Source organism: Chiloscyllium plagiosum, unplaced genomic scaffold, assembly GCF_037043375.1.
Source record: "Chiloscyllium plagiosum isolate Xiang-an unplaced genomic scaffold, Cpla_swu_hap1 HiC_scaffold_36, whole genome shotgun sequence".
Lineage (NCBI taxonomy): Eukaryota > Metazoa > Chordata > Chondrichthyes > Orectolobiformes > Hemiscylliidae > Chiloscyllium > Chiloscyllium plagiosum.
In genome coordinates, this window is record NW_028270174.1 from 47,692,430 (window position 1) to 47,709,963 (window position 17,534).

The 17,534-nt window shown below is 42.6% G+C and overlaps 1 protein-coding gene across 3 annotated transcripts in view; it reads left to right on the forward strand.

The window, feature by feature from the left end:
- Positions 1–17,534, forward strand: part of tmem144b (transmembrane protein 144b) — a 108,184-nt gene that overhangs the window by 7,224 nt on the left and 83,426 nt on the right. For all 3 annotated transcript variants that reach the window (XM_087980142.1, XM_043674004.2, XM_087980143.1), the window contains exon 3: positions 7,429–7,626. In XM_087980142.1, coding sequence (XP_087836268.1) covers positions 7,429–7,626 — 198 coding nt within the window. The remainder of the gene's footprint in view (positions 1–7,428; positions 7,627–17,534) is intronic.

Consider the following 17,534-nt stretch of genomic DNA (forward strand, 5'->3'; position numbering starts at 1 on the left):
TTAAACAGGCACCGTCTCCAAATGACTGACTGTCCGCCCTCTCTCTCTCCCCCTACACTTTCGCTGGAGTTCTACATCGGGGTGTTCCCTAAACCCTCCTTCCCCACATAATCTCTCCAACATTGTCCTTTACAGGGCAAAGGTAGAAACCATCAAAAAGTTGCAGTAAAAAGTTGTGCGCGTGGATGTGGCTGTGTGTGTGTGTGTCTGTGTGTGATATTTGGAGACGCACCCCACAAAGGCAGCTGCAGCAGTCTTTCTGTTAGTGTCCAGTCCAGCTGCCCCGGAGAGGAGGGCATTGGAGGGCGGGGGGGTGTTGCACTGGGGCAGTGTTGAGGGCGGGGGGTGGTGTTGGACGGGTTTGGGGGTGGGGGTGTTGCATGGGGGCGGGGGGGCGGTACTGGACAGGGTTGGGGTGGGGGTGGTGTTGGACGGGGTGGGGGCGGGGCTTCACATGCTGTGTGTTTCTGCAGTCTCTTGACTTTAAAAACTCCGAGCCCCAGAGGAAAGGCATTAAATCGATTAACCGAATAATCGATTATCTGAATGAAATAGTGCCCGTCCATCTTGTTCGGATAATCGAGGTTCCCCTGTAATTAGAAAGCGGGCCATGCCACCAGTGCTTCATCTGGAGGCTCTCTGATGACGTTACCTGGTAAAGTGATGAAATGTCTGAAAACAAACCTTCCAGCTCAGCGAGCAAACCTACATCCAGAACCTCAACCTGAGCTACAAATATTCTCAAAACTCACTAGTGTGGAAAATTATACAGACTCATCCTGTACACAAAAGTCATGACAAATCCAAGCCTAGCCAATTAATACATCAGTCTGCGCTTGCTCATTGGTAAAGTGATAGAAGGGGTCATAAACAGTGCTATCAGGCAGCACTTGTTGCACATCCCTAGTTTCCTTTGTAACAACCTACTCATTGATGCTCAATTGGATTGTGCCAGTACCTCTTGGCTCCTGACCTCATTATAGTCTTGGTACAAACACTCCCACCTGCAAGTTGCCCTTCAAGCCATACACATCCTGACTTCAAACTGTATCATTGTCCTTTTGTAGCTGTTTACTCAAAAATCTGCAAGTGCCTTCCTGGCGGCATTATAAGTCACCCTGCACTATACTGCAACAGTTCAAGAAGGCAGTTCATGACCACTTTCTCAAAAGGAACGAGAGATGTGCAAGAAGTGCTAGCTCAATCAGCAATGCCTACATGTCAGGAGTGAATGAAATAAAGAGCTAGAAAGATCTTTTGAAGAACTGTGTTGCCACTGATTACCCCATTTATTGAATATTACATTACATTTATTGAATATAAAATTCCCAAAACCATTTTGTCATAACTCTAATGAAATTGATATTTATGTTTTCCCCCAAGTTTTACTATTGCTGACTTTTGAACGAAGGAAATATGCCATATATTTGTCGCTAATTCTATTATGCACACAGATTGTAAATGAAGGGAGGAGCTATCTACACTGATAGCTACTATAAATGTTATTTAATCAACCTGTGTAGAGATGTTTTTACATATCCTGGAGGGGTTAGACATGAACCTTGGCTTCCTGGCTCAGGTAGCAACACACCATTCTGCCACAACAGCCCTTTTATCCTATAAACTGACCTGAATTGAAAAGACAAAAAGACTGTAGCTAAAATGGTAGATCCTGAGGAATAGTTTCAGAATTATACAATTGAATGACGGTTAAAGGTGTTAAATGTCTCATTCTAATGGTTAAATGTAATAATCTCTTACAGGTAGTTCTCCTTTAATGTGGTGGTTGTGTTCCTGTGCAACACCGTGTTATAGAAAATCGCGCAATATAGGTAATGGGGCCTATGGGAAAAACAAGGTTGGGCAAACAGCCAAAAATATCAGTAAAAATCAAAATAAAAATAACAGTTAGCCTAACACAAACCATAGCACAGCCTAAGTAAATCTTTAAATCATATATTTTAATGAAATAATACAGTAAACATAACCCTTTAACACTAAAATCACTGACTACAGCACTGTACCTTCCATGAAGCACTTCACCAGAAAGCATGTGAGCTAACTTAACCAAGTGATGCTGATGCAGAAGTTTAGTCCTCCTTAAGATCCCCCCCTCCCGGTTTGAAATAAACTTCCTTCTAAATGTAGACTATAATTCCCAGTTTCAAGCTAAGTTTCAAGGCTCATAGAGCTGATTGCATTCCTGTTTTAGCTGAACACACTGAATTTGCATTTTACAGACAGAGTCCTGAGGCTGGGTTTTGCTGTTCAGATAGTGACCGGGATAGAATTGTGTAACAGCGAATGGGAGTTTGCTTTATTTAAAAAGTCTGCAATTCACTAATCGCATTACAGCCAAATTGTGTTTAATTAATGTGCATTACAGGAGAACTACCTGTATTTAAAATAGTTTACTACCCATTTGAAATCTTTTTCCACGTTCACATCCCTTTGACTTCAGGGCAATTTTGTACCTCTTAACCTGACTTAAACTCTTGACAGGTGACAAAAAGGAGTATAATCCAAGAGCAAGGAACCTCCTCCACTTCAATGCAGAAGCTATTTTAACTTTTACAAGTTTAAGTCTTGAAATCCTATATGCGTCTGTTGAACTTGTCTCATTCTCTAAACTACATGTAAGGAGGTCAAGTAAACGTGGTTGTGCTGTTCCAAGAACATACATCTGCCACAAACCACTGAGCATCCCATCCTACGACAAACTGTTGCTGCTTATTATAGTTAGTTTTCTCCATGTAGCAAACTGGCCAGCTACTAGGCAAGACGCTGAGGAAGAAATTGTTAAAGACGTCTTGCCTCAAAAGAGGAGGACTTTCACAGCCTTGGGTTTTCTGGATTTTAGATGCGCTATACATTTCCCAACTATTGCTAACTTGTCTTGAATATTGGGAATATAACATTCCCAAGTAAGAGAGGTAAGCTGTGTTTAGGTATAGATGGAGTGTCATGTCCAGTTCTTGGCATAGCAATTTAGGAAGAATGTCAAAACCTGAGAGTGTGGGGCAGGTTTACTTGGAAGTCCAGGGGTGTTTAGATTCAGCTACATGAAGACACTAGGGAAACTGGTTTGTTCCCCTTTACAGCAGAGATGCTTAAACTAGGAATGATTTCAGTGACATCAATAAATAAAACTGTTTCCAGTAGCTGAAGGATAAAAACCAAAAGGCACTGATATAAGTTAATTCGCAAAAGAAGCAGAGGAAATATGCAATCTGTTTGAGCAGTGAGTTATGATTTAAGAATGCATTGCTTGAAAGATGGTTGAAATCGATTAATTATTAACTTTCAAAAGTAAATTGAATAAAATGCTTCCAATTTGCAAATTCTAGCCTTGCCTACAGCCATACTTGTCTGAAAATGTCTGACCTCAGAAACTAAGCAGACTCCTGTCTGGTTTGTACTTGTGGTGTAGTGTTGATGTCCCACCTCTAGCCCAGGAGGCTTAAGCTGAAGTCCTGCCTGCTCCAGAGGTGTGTAATAACATCTCTGAAGATTGATTTTTAAATACAAAAGCTTCTAGCCTTTTATGGGAATAGTGGAAAATAATAGTGTTGAGGTAAATGGTCAGATATTATCTGTTTGAATTGTAGAGAAGACTTACTCACTACACTCCAACCAAATTGTCCATTTGGCCTGCTGCCAGGCAAAAGGTTCCTGTACAATTTACTTGAGGCTGTGCTATTACATTTGGAAGGACCTCTTTAGCTCCTCAGTGGAGTATAGATTTCAAACAGAATGAATTTGGTGTATTGTTGAGTGTCTATATCTTTCTAAAAAGGTATTCTACAGCTAACGTTTAACTATATTTTGTTAAACTGTGTTAAGAAGTATGAAAATGAAGCAAGTTTCTTCCAGCCTTTGGTAGGGTAAACAACATCTGCTGGAAAGTAGCTTAACAGTTAATTCAGTAAATTAATTTGGTCTGGTGTTCTTGCAATGTGGCTCCCAAGAATATTCGTACAGGTGTAGCTTGCAAGTGGAATACAGAATGAGTTTGGGAGAATGTTTCTTTCGCCCTTTTTTATTTACTTCACTGTCCAGTGTTTGACTCATGCTTTGGTGTACGGAATGGAGCTTGTTGGTGATTAATGGCTGAGCTATTCTGATTGTAATCGTACAATATGACATTAGTAAAATATGACAGGACAGTTTGACCAAATGAAATGTATAGTTTGCGGAAAATGGGAAGTCATGGGCACACCATGTGTCTGAGTTGAACATATGAGCAGCAAGTAACCTCTAACTTTCAGAACTTGAGCAATGGCTTGACTCAGTGCATCGGTGAAGCAGATGACTACATGAATAGCATGTTTAGGGAGATGGTCAGATCAAAAATAGATAAGAAATGGGTCATCGTCAGGCAATCCAAGAGAACCTTCCTCAAATTGGTTTTCTGCTTTGAAAATTGGTGAAGGTGATGGTTCCTGAATGGAATCAAACAGAGTCAAGTCAGTGGCACCACATTTCAGCATCTGTAAACATTATTCCAGGATGGTGTGTTGCTTCCCTGGTGCCAGGATCAAAAATGTCACAATCCCTGCAGGATATTCTTCTCTGGAAAAATGAATGTCTAGAGGCTGTGGCCCATTTCTGTACCAATGACTTGGGTAGAAAGGGAAGTGGGAGCTGGTTTGAGGTCCTGAAAGCAGATTTCAGAGAGTTAGGAAGGAGATTGAAAAGCAGGACCTCCAAAGCAGTATTCTCAGGATTTCTCATTGATCTAGTAATGTATTGCAGTCATTTCGGTAATTATTGCACGGTGGCTCAGTGGTTAGCCCTGCTGCCTTACAGGGACCTAGGTTCAATTTCAGCTTCAGATGACTGTCTGTGTGGAGTTTGCACATTCTCCCGTGTCTCCGTGGGTTTCCTCCGGATGCTACAGTTTCCTCCCACAGTCCAAAGATGTGCAGGTTAGGTGAATTGGCCATGCTAAATTGCCCGTAGTGTTCAAGGATGTGTGGGTTAGGTGCATTAGTTAGGGTTAAATGTAGAGTAATACGGTAGGGGAATGGGTTTGGGTGGGATACTCTTCAGAGGGTCAGTGTGGATTAGTTGGGCCAAAGAGCCTGTTCCAAACTCTAGGGATTCTATTCCACTCTTTTCTATAATCGGAGTTGCAGGTTCATGCTTAGAATGAATAGGACTCTGTGTCTATACCTGCAAAATCTACCAATTGGCACATATTCTACAAACATATCTCAAAGTTGTCGTTCTATTGTGTTTAAAATTTGGTCATTCAAACTTAACAAAGCTTGGTTTATTTATCAATAAATCATTTTGAATTTTTTTTATCAAACAGTTTTTATTCTCTGAAATGGAGAATACAATTTTTCCAATAGTAGATTAGGTTAGATTCCCTACTGTGTGGAAACAAGCCCTTTGGCCCAACATCGACTCTCCAAAGAGGAACCCACCCAGACCCATTTTCCTCTGAATGATGCACCTAACACTGTGGGCAATTTAACATGGCCAATTCACCTGACCTGCACATCTTTAGATTGTGAAAGGAAACAGGAGCACCCGGAGGAAACCCACGTAGACACAGGGAGAATGTGCAAACTCCACACAGTCGCCTGAAGCTGGAGTAAGGTCCCTTTTATTTAGTTGATATTTAATTTTTCCAATCTGAGGATCATCTGTCAGTAAGTTCAATGTACCATATGTAGTTACAAAACTTTGAAAGGTTGAGAGTTCTTTCAGAGCCTTTTTAAAGCAAAATCATCGTCAGAAAATTGATATTGTTCATAACAACAGGAAATATAATTGGAATGAAGCAAAGCTGTATTAGACGAGTGAAATACACCATGAGGCCTATGGGATGAATTGTGTATGTTATCATTTTGTCACCTAACTACAGTCTTCAATCTTTTATTCAAACTAGCCTGCTGGGGCTTTTCATTGACCACTGCATGGTCACCCTAAATTTAATTAGTTAGTGCTGTGTGCATAGCCATCTGTCAACATTAACTGACCAGTAATTTCGAAACTACATGCCAACTATTTACTTCTAACCAAATACCTGGAGCTTTCATCTTAAAAACACTGTGGATTTACCTGCACCACGTGGACTGCAGAACTCACCGTCACCACCTCCGGGCAGTGGAGGATGGGTAATAAATGCTGACAGAGCCAGCAAATTCCACATACTGTGGAAAGGATAAAAGATTAGTACTTTCTAAAATGTTCTCAGTTGCTACTGAAAGACTAATAAAATTGAGAGCTTATCCCTTTAAGTTAAAGAAAAACAAACTTGTTTTTCATAACCAATCCCAGAGAGAGCATTTCACAATCAATGGAGTACTTTTGAAATGTTGAGTAACTTTCTTAATGCCCATTCTGATTACTGTTTTACTGAACAATCCAAATATTCCCCTTGCCACTACATAGCCATCATTCCCCACCTCCCCAGTTCCTACATCATCCTGCCACAGTTTAAAAACTGTTTCCACGTTTTATACTTACACTTCTTCCCCATTTCTCTGAGAACACAGCCCTCACCAAATATTAAAGTCCGTCTCATTTTTGTGATGTAGGAAACATGTCAGTCAATTTTTGCATGGTAAGACTTCACAGTCAGGGTGTTAGCAGAACTCTCCAATTTTACTGCAAAAAGTGTAATGGAAATTTGAATATCCACAAACTTAATGTCTCATCTGTTAAGTGGAACAGTCCCTCAGTACTGTTCTGAATCTGTCTGATTTCCTGTATGGCATAACTTTAGGATATTAAGCTTCACCTAGTTGCAAGTCAGTGCTGACTATTGTTTGATATTCCCTGTTTCATGTTTGGAATTCCATTCAAAGTAATGTGACTCTTGAAATTACGTGTTGAATTTGTTTAATTTTTTCCCAAGATAATCCTCCTTTTTATTTAAAAAGGAAAAGGAGCAGTGCTGGTATTGTAAAATAATTTTGATGGCACATGCAGCAGGAATTGCATCTTGGGACTAATTGGACAGAGGTAACTTTGCATTTGCTATCAGACCTGAAAGTCAGTTTTGAATACTGGCACAAAGTGGTTTGAATCCAGATTCCATATTTTCTAATGTGAAAAGAATGTGATAATGCAATTTAAAGAAATAACTTCTTTTAGATGTGTGAGGTGGCTACGAAACATCAGGGTAAATCAACAATTGACCCGGCATCATGGGCAAAGCTAGATAGAGGGGTAGAGAAAGGCTCAGTGTAGACTAGCACTTTTTTAGAATGAAAGATATTTGCAATCAAACTAGCGTTATTGTTTTGATTTTTTTTAACCAACCTCTAAAGTCTGGTTGCACTTTGAAATGTGCCAGTTACAATAATCACATAGCAAACATTGGATGTCCACTTCCCATTGCCTTGCAGATTATAAAGCAAATGATGTATTGCATATGTTTCATCATCCTATAAAATTTACAATTTCTTTCAGATGATTGGAAAGCACCCAATACCACAGCTGTTCTTCCATGGGATCAATCCACAGTTATCGTGGGAAAGGATTCCAGTGCAAGACAAGCATCTGGGAAGAGTGAAAGTCATTTGGCACTTGGATTCATTGCCTGTGCTGTTGCAGTTGTGTTCTTTGGAAGTAATTTTGTTCCTGTGAAGAAATTTGATACCGGTGATGGTAACTATGCTGTTTTCATGAAAATTTTTATGAACTAAACAGGCATGCCACTACACAAATTTTGCTAAATGTTTGATCAATTAGGTGGAAAAGAAAATCTGAAAGCACAAAGCACCCACTCCTCCCAGTGGTAATATAGACATTTTGTAACTTAGTTTTAAATGTATTTTAAATAACTTATTAATTTTCCATTGCATTTGGTAATTCATAAAAGATACCTGTCTTCATCTTAGAGTCATAGAGATGTACAGCATGTCCTCTCTCTTAGCTGTTTTTGCATTTGTTTTTTTTTCCCTTTGGTGTATTACCATTGACAGGATTAAGGAAATCAAAACTAAGAGAAATGTGTTGATTCTTCCATGCTTGCTTTGTGCTTTGCAGACAAATGGAGGGGAACTTACAGGTGGTGCTGCTCCCAAGTCATACACCAGTTCCATTGTCTAACAGCTCTATGGGTGACTGTAAACCACGAGGTTAACTGCTTCAGGATGGTGGTAGTTCACCACCAACTTAAGGGCAATTAGACAACTTATAAATCTTGACCTTGCCTGTTACATTCATGTCTCCAGAATGAATAAAAATGATAAAGACCACATTTGCCATTCAAAGTTTCTATACCCGTGTGAACAGATTCAAGAACAGCTTCGACCTTGCTGTTATCAGATTTTGAATGGATCTCTTAAACGTTAATTTTGATATCTCTTTGTGCCATCTCAGCAACTGTAACATTGGATCCTGCACTCTGTTCTGTTACAGTGATGCACTTGTATAGTAAACCATGTAAGGCAATATTTTTCATTGTACCTTGGCACATATAACAGTGATAAATTAATACAAATCAAATCAATCTTCCATCCCAAAATCAGTTGTCAGCTTCTCCATATTATGCTATACCATACCATGCATTAGTTCTCATTGTTGCCATTAGACCAGTTTTTAATTCTAGATTTTATTAAATTGAAATTTCAGAATCTGCTAACATGAGATTCAGTTCCCAAGGGTTCTGAATTACTGGTCAAGTGACATTGCCACTTCGCCACAAATTTCTCTTGCAGTAGTTTTGTGGATCATCTAATATTTTATTTTGTTGTGGAGTCAATAGCACTGAAACAAACTTTTGGGTTCAACTTCTCCATGCCGACCAAAGAAAGCTGGTCCCGCTTGCCTGCAATTAACCTATATGCAGCTAAATCTTTCCTATTCATGTACTTGTCCAAATGCTTTTTATATGTTGTATCTGCACCTACTACTTCCTCTGGCAGTCCATTCCATATGTATGAAAACATTGCCACTCAGGTCCCTTCTAAATTTTTCTCCTCTCACTTTAAAAATATGCTCACTAGTTTTCACATCCCCCAACCTAGGGAAAAGACCTTTGTGTTCACCTCATCTATGACCCTCATGATTTTATAAATCTGTCTCCTACACTCCAGTGAAAAAAAACGTCCCAGCTTCCTCAGCCTTTCCTTATAACTCAGATCCTCTAATCCCAGCAACATAGAATATTACAGCGCAGCACAGGCCTTTCAGTCATCAATGTTGCGCCAACCTGTGAAATTAATCTGAGGCCCATCTAACCTACACTGTTCCATTATTATCCATATGTATGTCCAGTGCCCATTTAAATGCCCTTAATGTGAGTCTACTACTGTTGCAGACAGGTCATTCCTGCCTGTACCTTCGTATTCTCACTAACATTGCCCGTTTCCAATGTGAATACTGGCGAAAAGTATTAATTAAGCGCTTCCCCTATGTCCTCAGATTCCACACACAACTTTTTATTGCTATCTTTGATTGGCCCTAATCTTACTCTAATCGTTCTTTTAATCCTAATATACCTATATAAGGCCTTAGGTTTTTCCTTAATCCTATCCACAAACAACAACTTATGTCCTCTCCTGGCTGTTTGCCCTCTCTTTACGTCAACCTGGTAAATGTTTTCTGAACCCTCTCCAGCTTAATAATATCCTCCCTCTAACAGGGCAATCAGAACTGCACACCATACTCCAGAAGAGGCCTCACCAATGTCCTGTACAACCTCAACATGATGTCACAACCGCCATACTCAACGGTCTGTGCAATGAAGTCAAGCTGTTAAACGCCTTCTTAACCATCCTGTCTGCCTGCAACACAACTTTCAAAGAACTATATCCCTGAGCCCCTAGGTCTCTCTGTTCGACAACATTCCCCAAGACCTTACCATTAACTGTGTATTGCCCTTGTATTTTGCTAAAATGAACAATACCTTGAATTTATCCAAATTAAACTCCATCTACCACTCCTCAGCCCTTTGGCCCAATTGATCAAGATCCCTTTGTAACCTTATATAACCTTCTTCACTGTCACCTATACCATCAATTTTGGTGTCATCCACAAATTTATTGACCATGCCTCCAAAATTCTTATCCAAGTGGTTTATATAACTGAGAAATAACAGTGGACCCAACGGCGATCTCTGCGGAATACTGCTGGTCGCAGGCCTCCAATGCCAAAAACAATCCTCCGCCACCACCCTCTGTTCCCTGATGTATACCTCAGTGGATAAAGAACAGTATCCCGTTTGTCATCTTGATTATTTTATTTACCTGGAAAATTGCGATGGAGTGTTTTTTCCACAAAAAGCAGGACCACCCTATCAATCCATTTGCAAACATGAGCAAATATCAGAAAGTGTCATTAATAGTGTCATCAGGCAAAAACTAATTTTGCTCAGCATTTCTTGGTTTGGATTTTGTCAGGACCATTTAGCTTTGGATCTTAGTCCACCCCTACTCCAAGCATGGCCAAAAGAGATAAGTAGAAGATGTAACAGGAGAATAACTAATCTTGAAATCAAGGCAGCATTTGATTAAGTGTGTTGCCATTTTAAATTATTCTTTGTGTTTTTCAAATTTAGAGTACTCTTTTACACATCTGAACGTTCTTATCCCATCAGCAAATCATTCAAGTTTTTTTAAAATTTATTAACCACTACCAATAAATTACCCATGTATTCCATTTAATTAATTTGCATGCAATGCCTGTTAAGGACAATGCAGACTACCAAAGGTGAGGGAGATGTAGAGTTTACTTTGTTGAGTCCTAGACTTATGTAAGTTACTCTGGTAGTTGTGTAGTTAACTTAGTGTTGTAATACATGCCCGGGATCATATTACAGGGCTCCAGTAACAGATAATGGTAGTGCACTATGATAGGCTAGTTAAATCTCTGGTAGATGAGCTAATGGTGAAGATGATGGTGTTGTAATATAGGGAACCAGTGTGGCAGACGATGATTAGTTTAGAAAGACAAAGCAAGCCAGTATGATTGGTTATGCTAATGTATCCGATAAGCGCGGGAACAATAACTGTATAAACTGCAGTGAGACAAAGGCTTGGTGTGCAATCGGGAAGCCATTAGCTGATTGCCACCGCTTTTGCAAATTAAAGTTTAACTTCGTGAGGGATTTTCTACATCTCCTGGTAATTTTTACAGATTATTGAGTGATTCTTCCACAACAGACTCAATTATTGTCAGCTGATTCTTCAACAAACTTCCCTCCACCTTAACTCAGAAGTGGAGGTTTTCATAGGTTATTGCAGCGTTCAGTCTCATTCACAATTTTTCAGATACTGAAACAGTCAATGCCCATATGCAGCAATTTCTGGGCAAAAATCAAACTTGGGACAAGGGGATTTGCATCACCCAAGTGCCCAACAATAACTATCTACCTCAAAAGAGAAGCTGGCCATCTCCCCATGATGTTCAAATGTATTGCCATCTCTGACTACCCCAAAATCGATGTCCTGTGGTTAGTTATCCAGAAATGCAATTGGAGCAGCCATATTAATATTCTGGCTGCAAGAGCAAAGTTTGGAGATTCTGTGGTGAGTCATTCACCACCCGAGTCCCTAAAGCTTGTACAATGTATCAGAGACAAATCAGAAGTGTGATGGAATACTGAATAAGTACCTGAATGAAGGTTGCCACTACTTGAGATAAAGCACCCCACTCGATCACCAGTGCAAGCCATCTGCAAATGCATTGCAACAACCAAATCTCCTTCAAAAGCATCTTCTAAACTGATGACATCTATCACCTAGAAGACCAAGAGCAACCTATTCAAAGGAATGCGAGTGCCTACAAGTTCCCTCCCAAGTCACACACCATCCAATGTTAGCTCTCCCTTTTATACTGCTGCTTCAAAATTCTGAAACAAACTCCTTAACACTGTGTGTCCGTACACCATATAGAATCCTTTAATCTTAAATATTAATAATGTGTTTTTCTTTGTTTTTTCCTTGGTCTTTATTCACATTCACCATAATTAGTTTGCTGCTTTTTGTCTTCCATTGGAAAGCACATCCCTTGAACTCTTTACACTTTTAGAGATTTCTCAGTATTTTTCTGATTCTTTATTTGTCACATTTGCTCCCAGCTTATCTTCCTTAGTTCCACCAAAATCATAATGTGTTCCTTTCCATACTATTGCACCACACTTTGCCTAATTGTACAATATTCTGTTCACTGCTACTCAGATGATCTCCTACTTTTGCTTCTCCTATTTGTTGTAGAGTCATAGAGATGTACAGCACAGAAACAGACCCTTTGGTCCAACTTGTCCATGCCGACCAGATATCCCAACCCAATCTAGTCCCACCTGCTAGCACTTGGCCCATATCCCTCTAAACTCTTCCTATTCATATAACCATCCAGATGCCTTTTAAAGCTTGCTACTGTACTAACCTCCACCACTTCCTCTGGTAGCTCATTACATACACATACCATCCTTTGTGTGAAAACCTTGCTCCTTAAGTCTCTTTTACATCTTTCCCTTCTCACCCTATACCTAAACCCTCCAGTTCTGAATTCACCCACCCCAGGCAAACGACTTTGTCTGTTTACCCTATCCATGCCCCTCATGATTTTATAAACCTCTATAAAAGCCTCCGACACTCCAAGGAATTCATCAATGTTAGACATTGGAACATTCCAAAAGAAAATCTGCACCTCGAGCAAGGTACAGCAAAGAATTTTTAACTGTGGTATATCCAACTTTATAATTCGTATCTACCCACATTGCAAAACAGAGTAGTTAATGGAAGAGATAGGCAACAGGACCTGAAATCTTTGTGACTCCCTAAACTTTATTCCACTCTATGACACCATTGGGATGTTAAATTGTCATGACTTTTCAATAACACTGCCTGTGTAGGCAGTGGTGGCAAGAGGAACAGAAGCCTGCTGAGTGAGACTGCAGTTATTGTAACACAGTAAAAGTTCTGCAGTGGTCATTGCTGCCTACGAACCTGCAAGTGGGAGGATTCTCTGCATAACTTGACACCGTCCTGTCCCTCTTGATCCAGGAACTCCCCACCTACGTTCAGTACACCACCCACGCCCTCCACCACCTACAGGACTTTCGTTTCCCCGGCTCCCAATGCCTCACCTTCATCATGGATATCCAATCCCTGTACACTTCCATCCGTCATGACTAAGGCCTCCAAGTTTCTTCCTCTCGCATCGACCCAACCAGTACCCTTCCACTGACACACTCATTTCATTGGCTGAACTGGTTCTCACCCTCAACAATTTCTGGTTTAATTTTGTTGCACAGTCCACTAGTAATCCTTCTTAGAATTCCGATGTACTGGGTGAACAGTCCTATATATGCAGTAAAACCTTAAATACTGTTTGTCCTTTCACCATTTCTTCCTGTCTGTCAATGTCTCTTATGATTATTCTTATTATTTTCTATCTCCAGTTCCCTAGATGATTCCCTACAGGGTGGCATGGTGGCTCGTTGGTTCGCACTGCTGCCTCACAGCGCCAGGGACCCGGGTTCAATTCCAACCTCGAGTGACTGTCTGTTTGCACTTTCCCCGTGTCAGCGTGGGTTTCCTCTGGGTGCTCTGATTTCGTCCCACAGTCCAAAAATATGCAGGTCAGGTGAATTGGCCGTACTAAATTGCCCATAGTATTAGGTGCATTAGTCAGTGGGAAATTAGAATTAGAAACCCTACAGTGTGGAAACAGGCCCTTCGGCCCAACAAGTCCACACCAACCCTCCGAAGAGTAACCCACACAGACCCGTTCCCCTACCCTATATTTACCCCTGACTAATAACCTACACTATGGGCAATTGAGTCAGTTCACCTGACCTGCACATCTTTGGATTGTGCGAGGAAACCGGAGCATCCAGAGGTTGAGCTACCGTGCCGCCCTCGGTGGGTTCCCCTTTTTTATGGGCAGCACGGTGGCACAGTGGTTAGCACTGCTGCCTCACAGAGCCAGAGACCCGGGTTCAATTCCCGCCTCGGGCGACTGACTGTGTGGAGTTTGCACATTCTCCCCGTGTCTGCGTGGGTTTCCTCCGGGTGCTCCGGTTTCCTCCCACAGTCCAAAGATGTGCAGGTTAGGTGAATTGGCCATGCTAAATTGCCCGTAGTGTTAGGTAAGGGGTAGATGTAGGGGTATGGGTGGGTTGCGCTTCGGCGGGGCAGTGTGGACTTGTTGGGCCGAAGGGCCTGTTTCCACACTGGAAGTAATCTAATCTAATCTAAGTAATCTAATCTAATCATGATTAGAATCTAATCTAATCATGATTAGAATCTAATCTAATCATGTCTATTGTGTGCTCCTATTAGAGTGATGAAACCTTTTAAATGAATTTAAATGAACCTTTTAAATTAGCTTTTAAATGAATTTTCATGTCTTTCTATATCTGTTACATCTTATTTTGCCACCAGTCTGTCATCTTTAATGGATAAAGTTGCTTTGCCTCTACTTTCCTTTCCTATCTTTTCTGTAAGTGTTACGCCAGCAATTTTGTCTCTTTAGCCATCATCACCATGTCCAGGCCTTCTGTACGAATTATGTGTTGAGATCATTTTAAAATATGTTGCATATATTATGCATCATTGATTTAATCTTTTTAATGGTATTTCTCCCTCTTTGCATGATCAATTTAATCTTTTTAATGATATTTCTCCCTTGCTGTCATTAGTAGTTATTATACCCTTGTGCTCTAAGACTTTATCTGATCTCTGACCATTACAGTTTACTTTCCACAGCAATTCCTGTATTGTAAGCAATCTAAATAGTCATTGTTGCAGCTGTGCAGGGAACATGGTGAAAGCACTCTTGAAACTGTTGTCATTCTCCCATTTACAATGTAACTACCCCAGTCTGTATTTGGATAGTCAAAGTTTCCCCTTATGATTACTCATAATATGTGCACCTTTGTAATTTTCTTCTAATTCTGCATCTTTCCAATGAGTTATAGGGCTGTAGATTGTACCAAGCAATGTAGTTAACCTTTTTTTGTTCCTTGGATTTCTTAAGTCAGTGTTGGTCCTTGACACCTCTGGGACATATCACTCTCATACTCTTCCCAGCACTTGCAATTAGTACTGTCACCCTTGCCACGTTTCCTCTTTTTCTGTCTTTACGGAACAGCTTGTTTCCAGAGATATTTAGCACCCAGACCTTTCCTTCATTTAGCATATCTTTGTTATAACCACAATATTATATTTCCACATGGCAATCTGTGCCTGTAGCTCACCAACCCTATTTAGCCACATTGCGCGTTCATTCACAGGCTTATAGTAATGTATTACTTCCAATGTACAGTGTGAACCTACCTAATAACTTACTATTTTTTCTTTATTACCTTTATCCAAAGCGGAAATATTCCCTTCCATCTCACTGCCTAGCATTCTAACTCCTTACTCTTCTCTTCTACTTGCATATGCTAGTCTCCCTGTGAATGTACTTTTAACACTCTTCAACCACAATAGTGGACCTCTTTGCAAGGTGAGGTGCAACCTGTCCCTTTTGTGCTGCTGGGACTGATGAGTACTACACCTTCTGGCTTGTTCCCCTCCTCCTGCAGAATATTCTGTATCCTTTCTGTGATATCCTTTTATTCTGGCACCAAACAAAGCAATGCACCGCGTAGGACTCATTGTGACAGTTATGAAATTATCTATCTGAAATCTCCACAACAGTTCCATTTCTCAACTTTGCTGTTCTCATCTGTTCGGTCTCTTTGCCAATAGTGTTATGGTCTGCACTGAATTCCTGCAAACCACTGTCACTCCTAGCAATATCCAAAGTTTAGCATCTGTTTCAGAGTGGTGCACACCCTGGAGATTGATAAGCATCCGACCTCTTCCTGATGGTCAAGCACAAGATAATTGAAATTTCATGAAGTTCCCATATTGTGCAGGAATTACAAGCAATAAATCATGGATGCCCATCCAAGATGAAAACTATCTTTTTTAACATTCAACCCTGTTTGAAGTATTAATTTAAATGGTAACCTCTGTAGCTGTTTTGAGCTTGTAACCTTGTTAATTTGCATGCTATTTGCAGTATTGTAATTTCATTTCCCATTTATTTAAAAAAAAACTTGAGTTTTACTAGAAAGGAGAAAAACAAGCAGCAACCAGTCACCTGCCCTGTTTTCCTTTCAATTTTCTGTGGAAGTTACTGCCTCACTCATTCTCTCCACTGTTGCAGTGATCACCATGATACTCCCCCTTTCCTGTTAGCGTCTCCCATTTCTCCATTGCTCCTTTCATCTCCACAGTGCTTCCCCTCTCTCACTGTCTATACCACTGTTTTCATTCCACAGCGCTTGCACGCGCTCGCTCTCTCTGTCTCTCTTGCTGTCTCTCTCCCTCTCGCTTGCTTTCCCTCCCTTTCACTCGCTCTCCCTCCCTTTCACTCGCTCTCCCTCCCTTTCACTCGCTCTCCTTCCCTTTCACTCGCGCTCCCTCCCTTTCACTCACGCTCCCTCCCTCTCACACACACACCCTCTTGCTCATTCGCACTCTTTCTCTCACGTTCTCTATCACACACTCGTGCGCTCTCCCTCACGCTTGCTGTCCCTCCCTCGCGCGCACTCCCTCCCTCGCGCGCACTCCCTCCCTCGCGCGCTCTCCCTCCCTCGCGCGCTCTCCCTCCCTCGCGCGCTCTCCCTCCCTCGCGCGCTCTCCCTCCCTCGCGCTCTCTCCCTCCCTCGCGCTCTCTCCCTCCCTCACGCTCTCTCCCTCCCTCGCGCGCACTCCCTCCCTCGCGCGCACTCCCTCCCTCGCACTCCCTCCATCGCGCGCACTCCCTCCCTCGTGCGCTCTCCCTCGAGCTCTCCCTTCCTCGTGCGCTCTCCATCTTGTGCTCTTTCCCTCCCTCGCACGCTCTCTCCCTACCTTGCGCTCTCTCCCTACCTTGCGCTCTCTCCCTACCTTGCGCTCTCTCCCTCCCATGCGCACACTCCCTCCCTCGTGCGCTCCCCCTCCCTCGTGCGCTCCCCCTCCCTCGTGCGCTCCCCCTCCCTCGTGCGCTCCCCCTCCCTCGTGCGCTCCCCCTCCCTCGTGCGCTCCCCCTCCCTCGTGCGCTCTCCCTCCCTCGTGCGCTCTCCCTCCCTCGTGCGCTCTCCCTCCCTTGCGTGCACTCCCTCTTGTGCTCGCTCCCTCACGCTCTCTCCCTCCCTCACGCGCTTCCTCAGGCGCTCTCTCCCTCCCCCACGCAGTCTCCCTCCCCCGCGCAGTCTCCCTCCCCCGCGCAGTCTCCCTCCCCCGCGCAGTCTCCCTCCCCCGCGCAGTCTCCCTCCCTCGCGCAGTCTCCCTCCCTCGCGCAGTCTCCCTCCCTCGCGCAGTCTCCCTCCCTCGCGCAGTCTCCCTCCCTCGCGCAGTCTCCCTCCCTCGCGCAGTCTCCCTCCCTCGCGCAGTCTCCCTCCCTCGCGCAGTCTCCCTCCCTCGCGCAGTCTCCCTCCCTCGCGCAGTCTCCCTCCCTCGCGCAGTCTCCCTCCCTCGCGCAGTCTCCCTCCCTCGCGCAGTCTCCCTCCCTCGCGCAGTCTCCCTCCCTCGCGCAGTCTCCCTCCCTCGCGCAGTCTCCCTCCCTCGCGCAGTCTCCCTCCCTCGCGC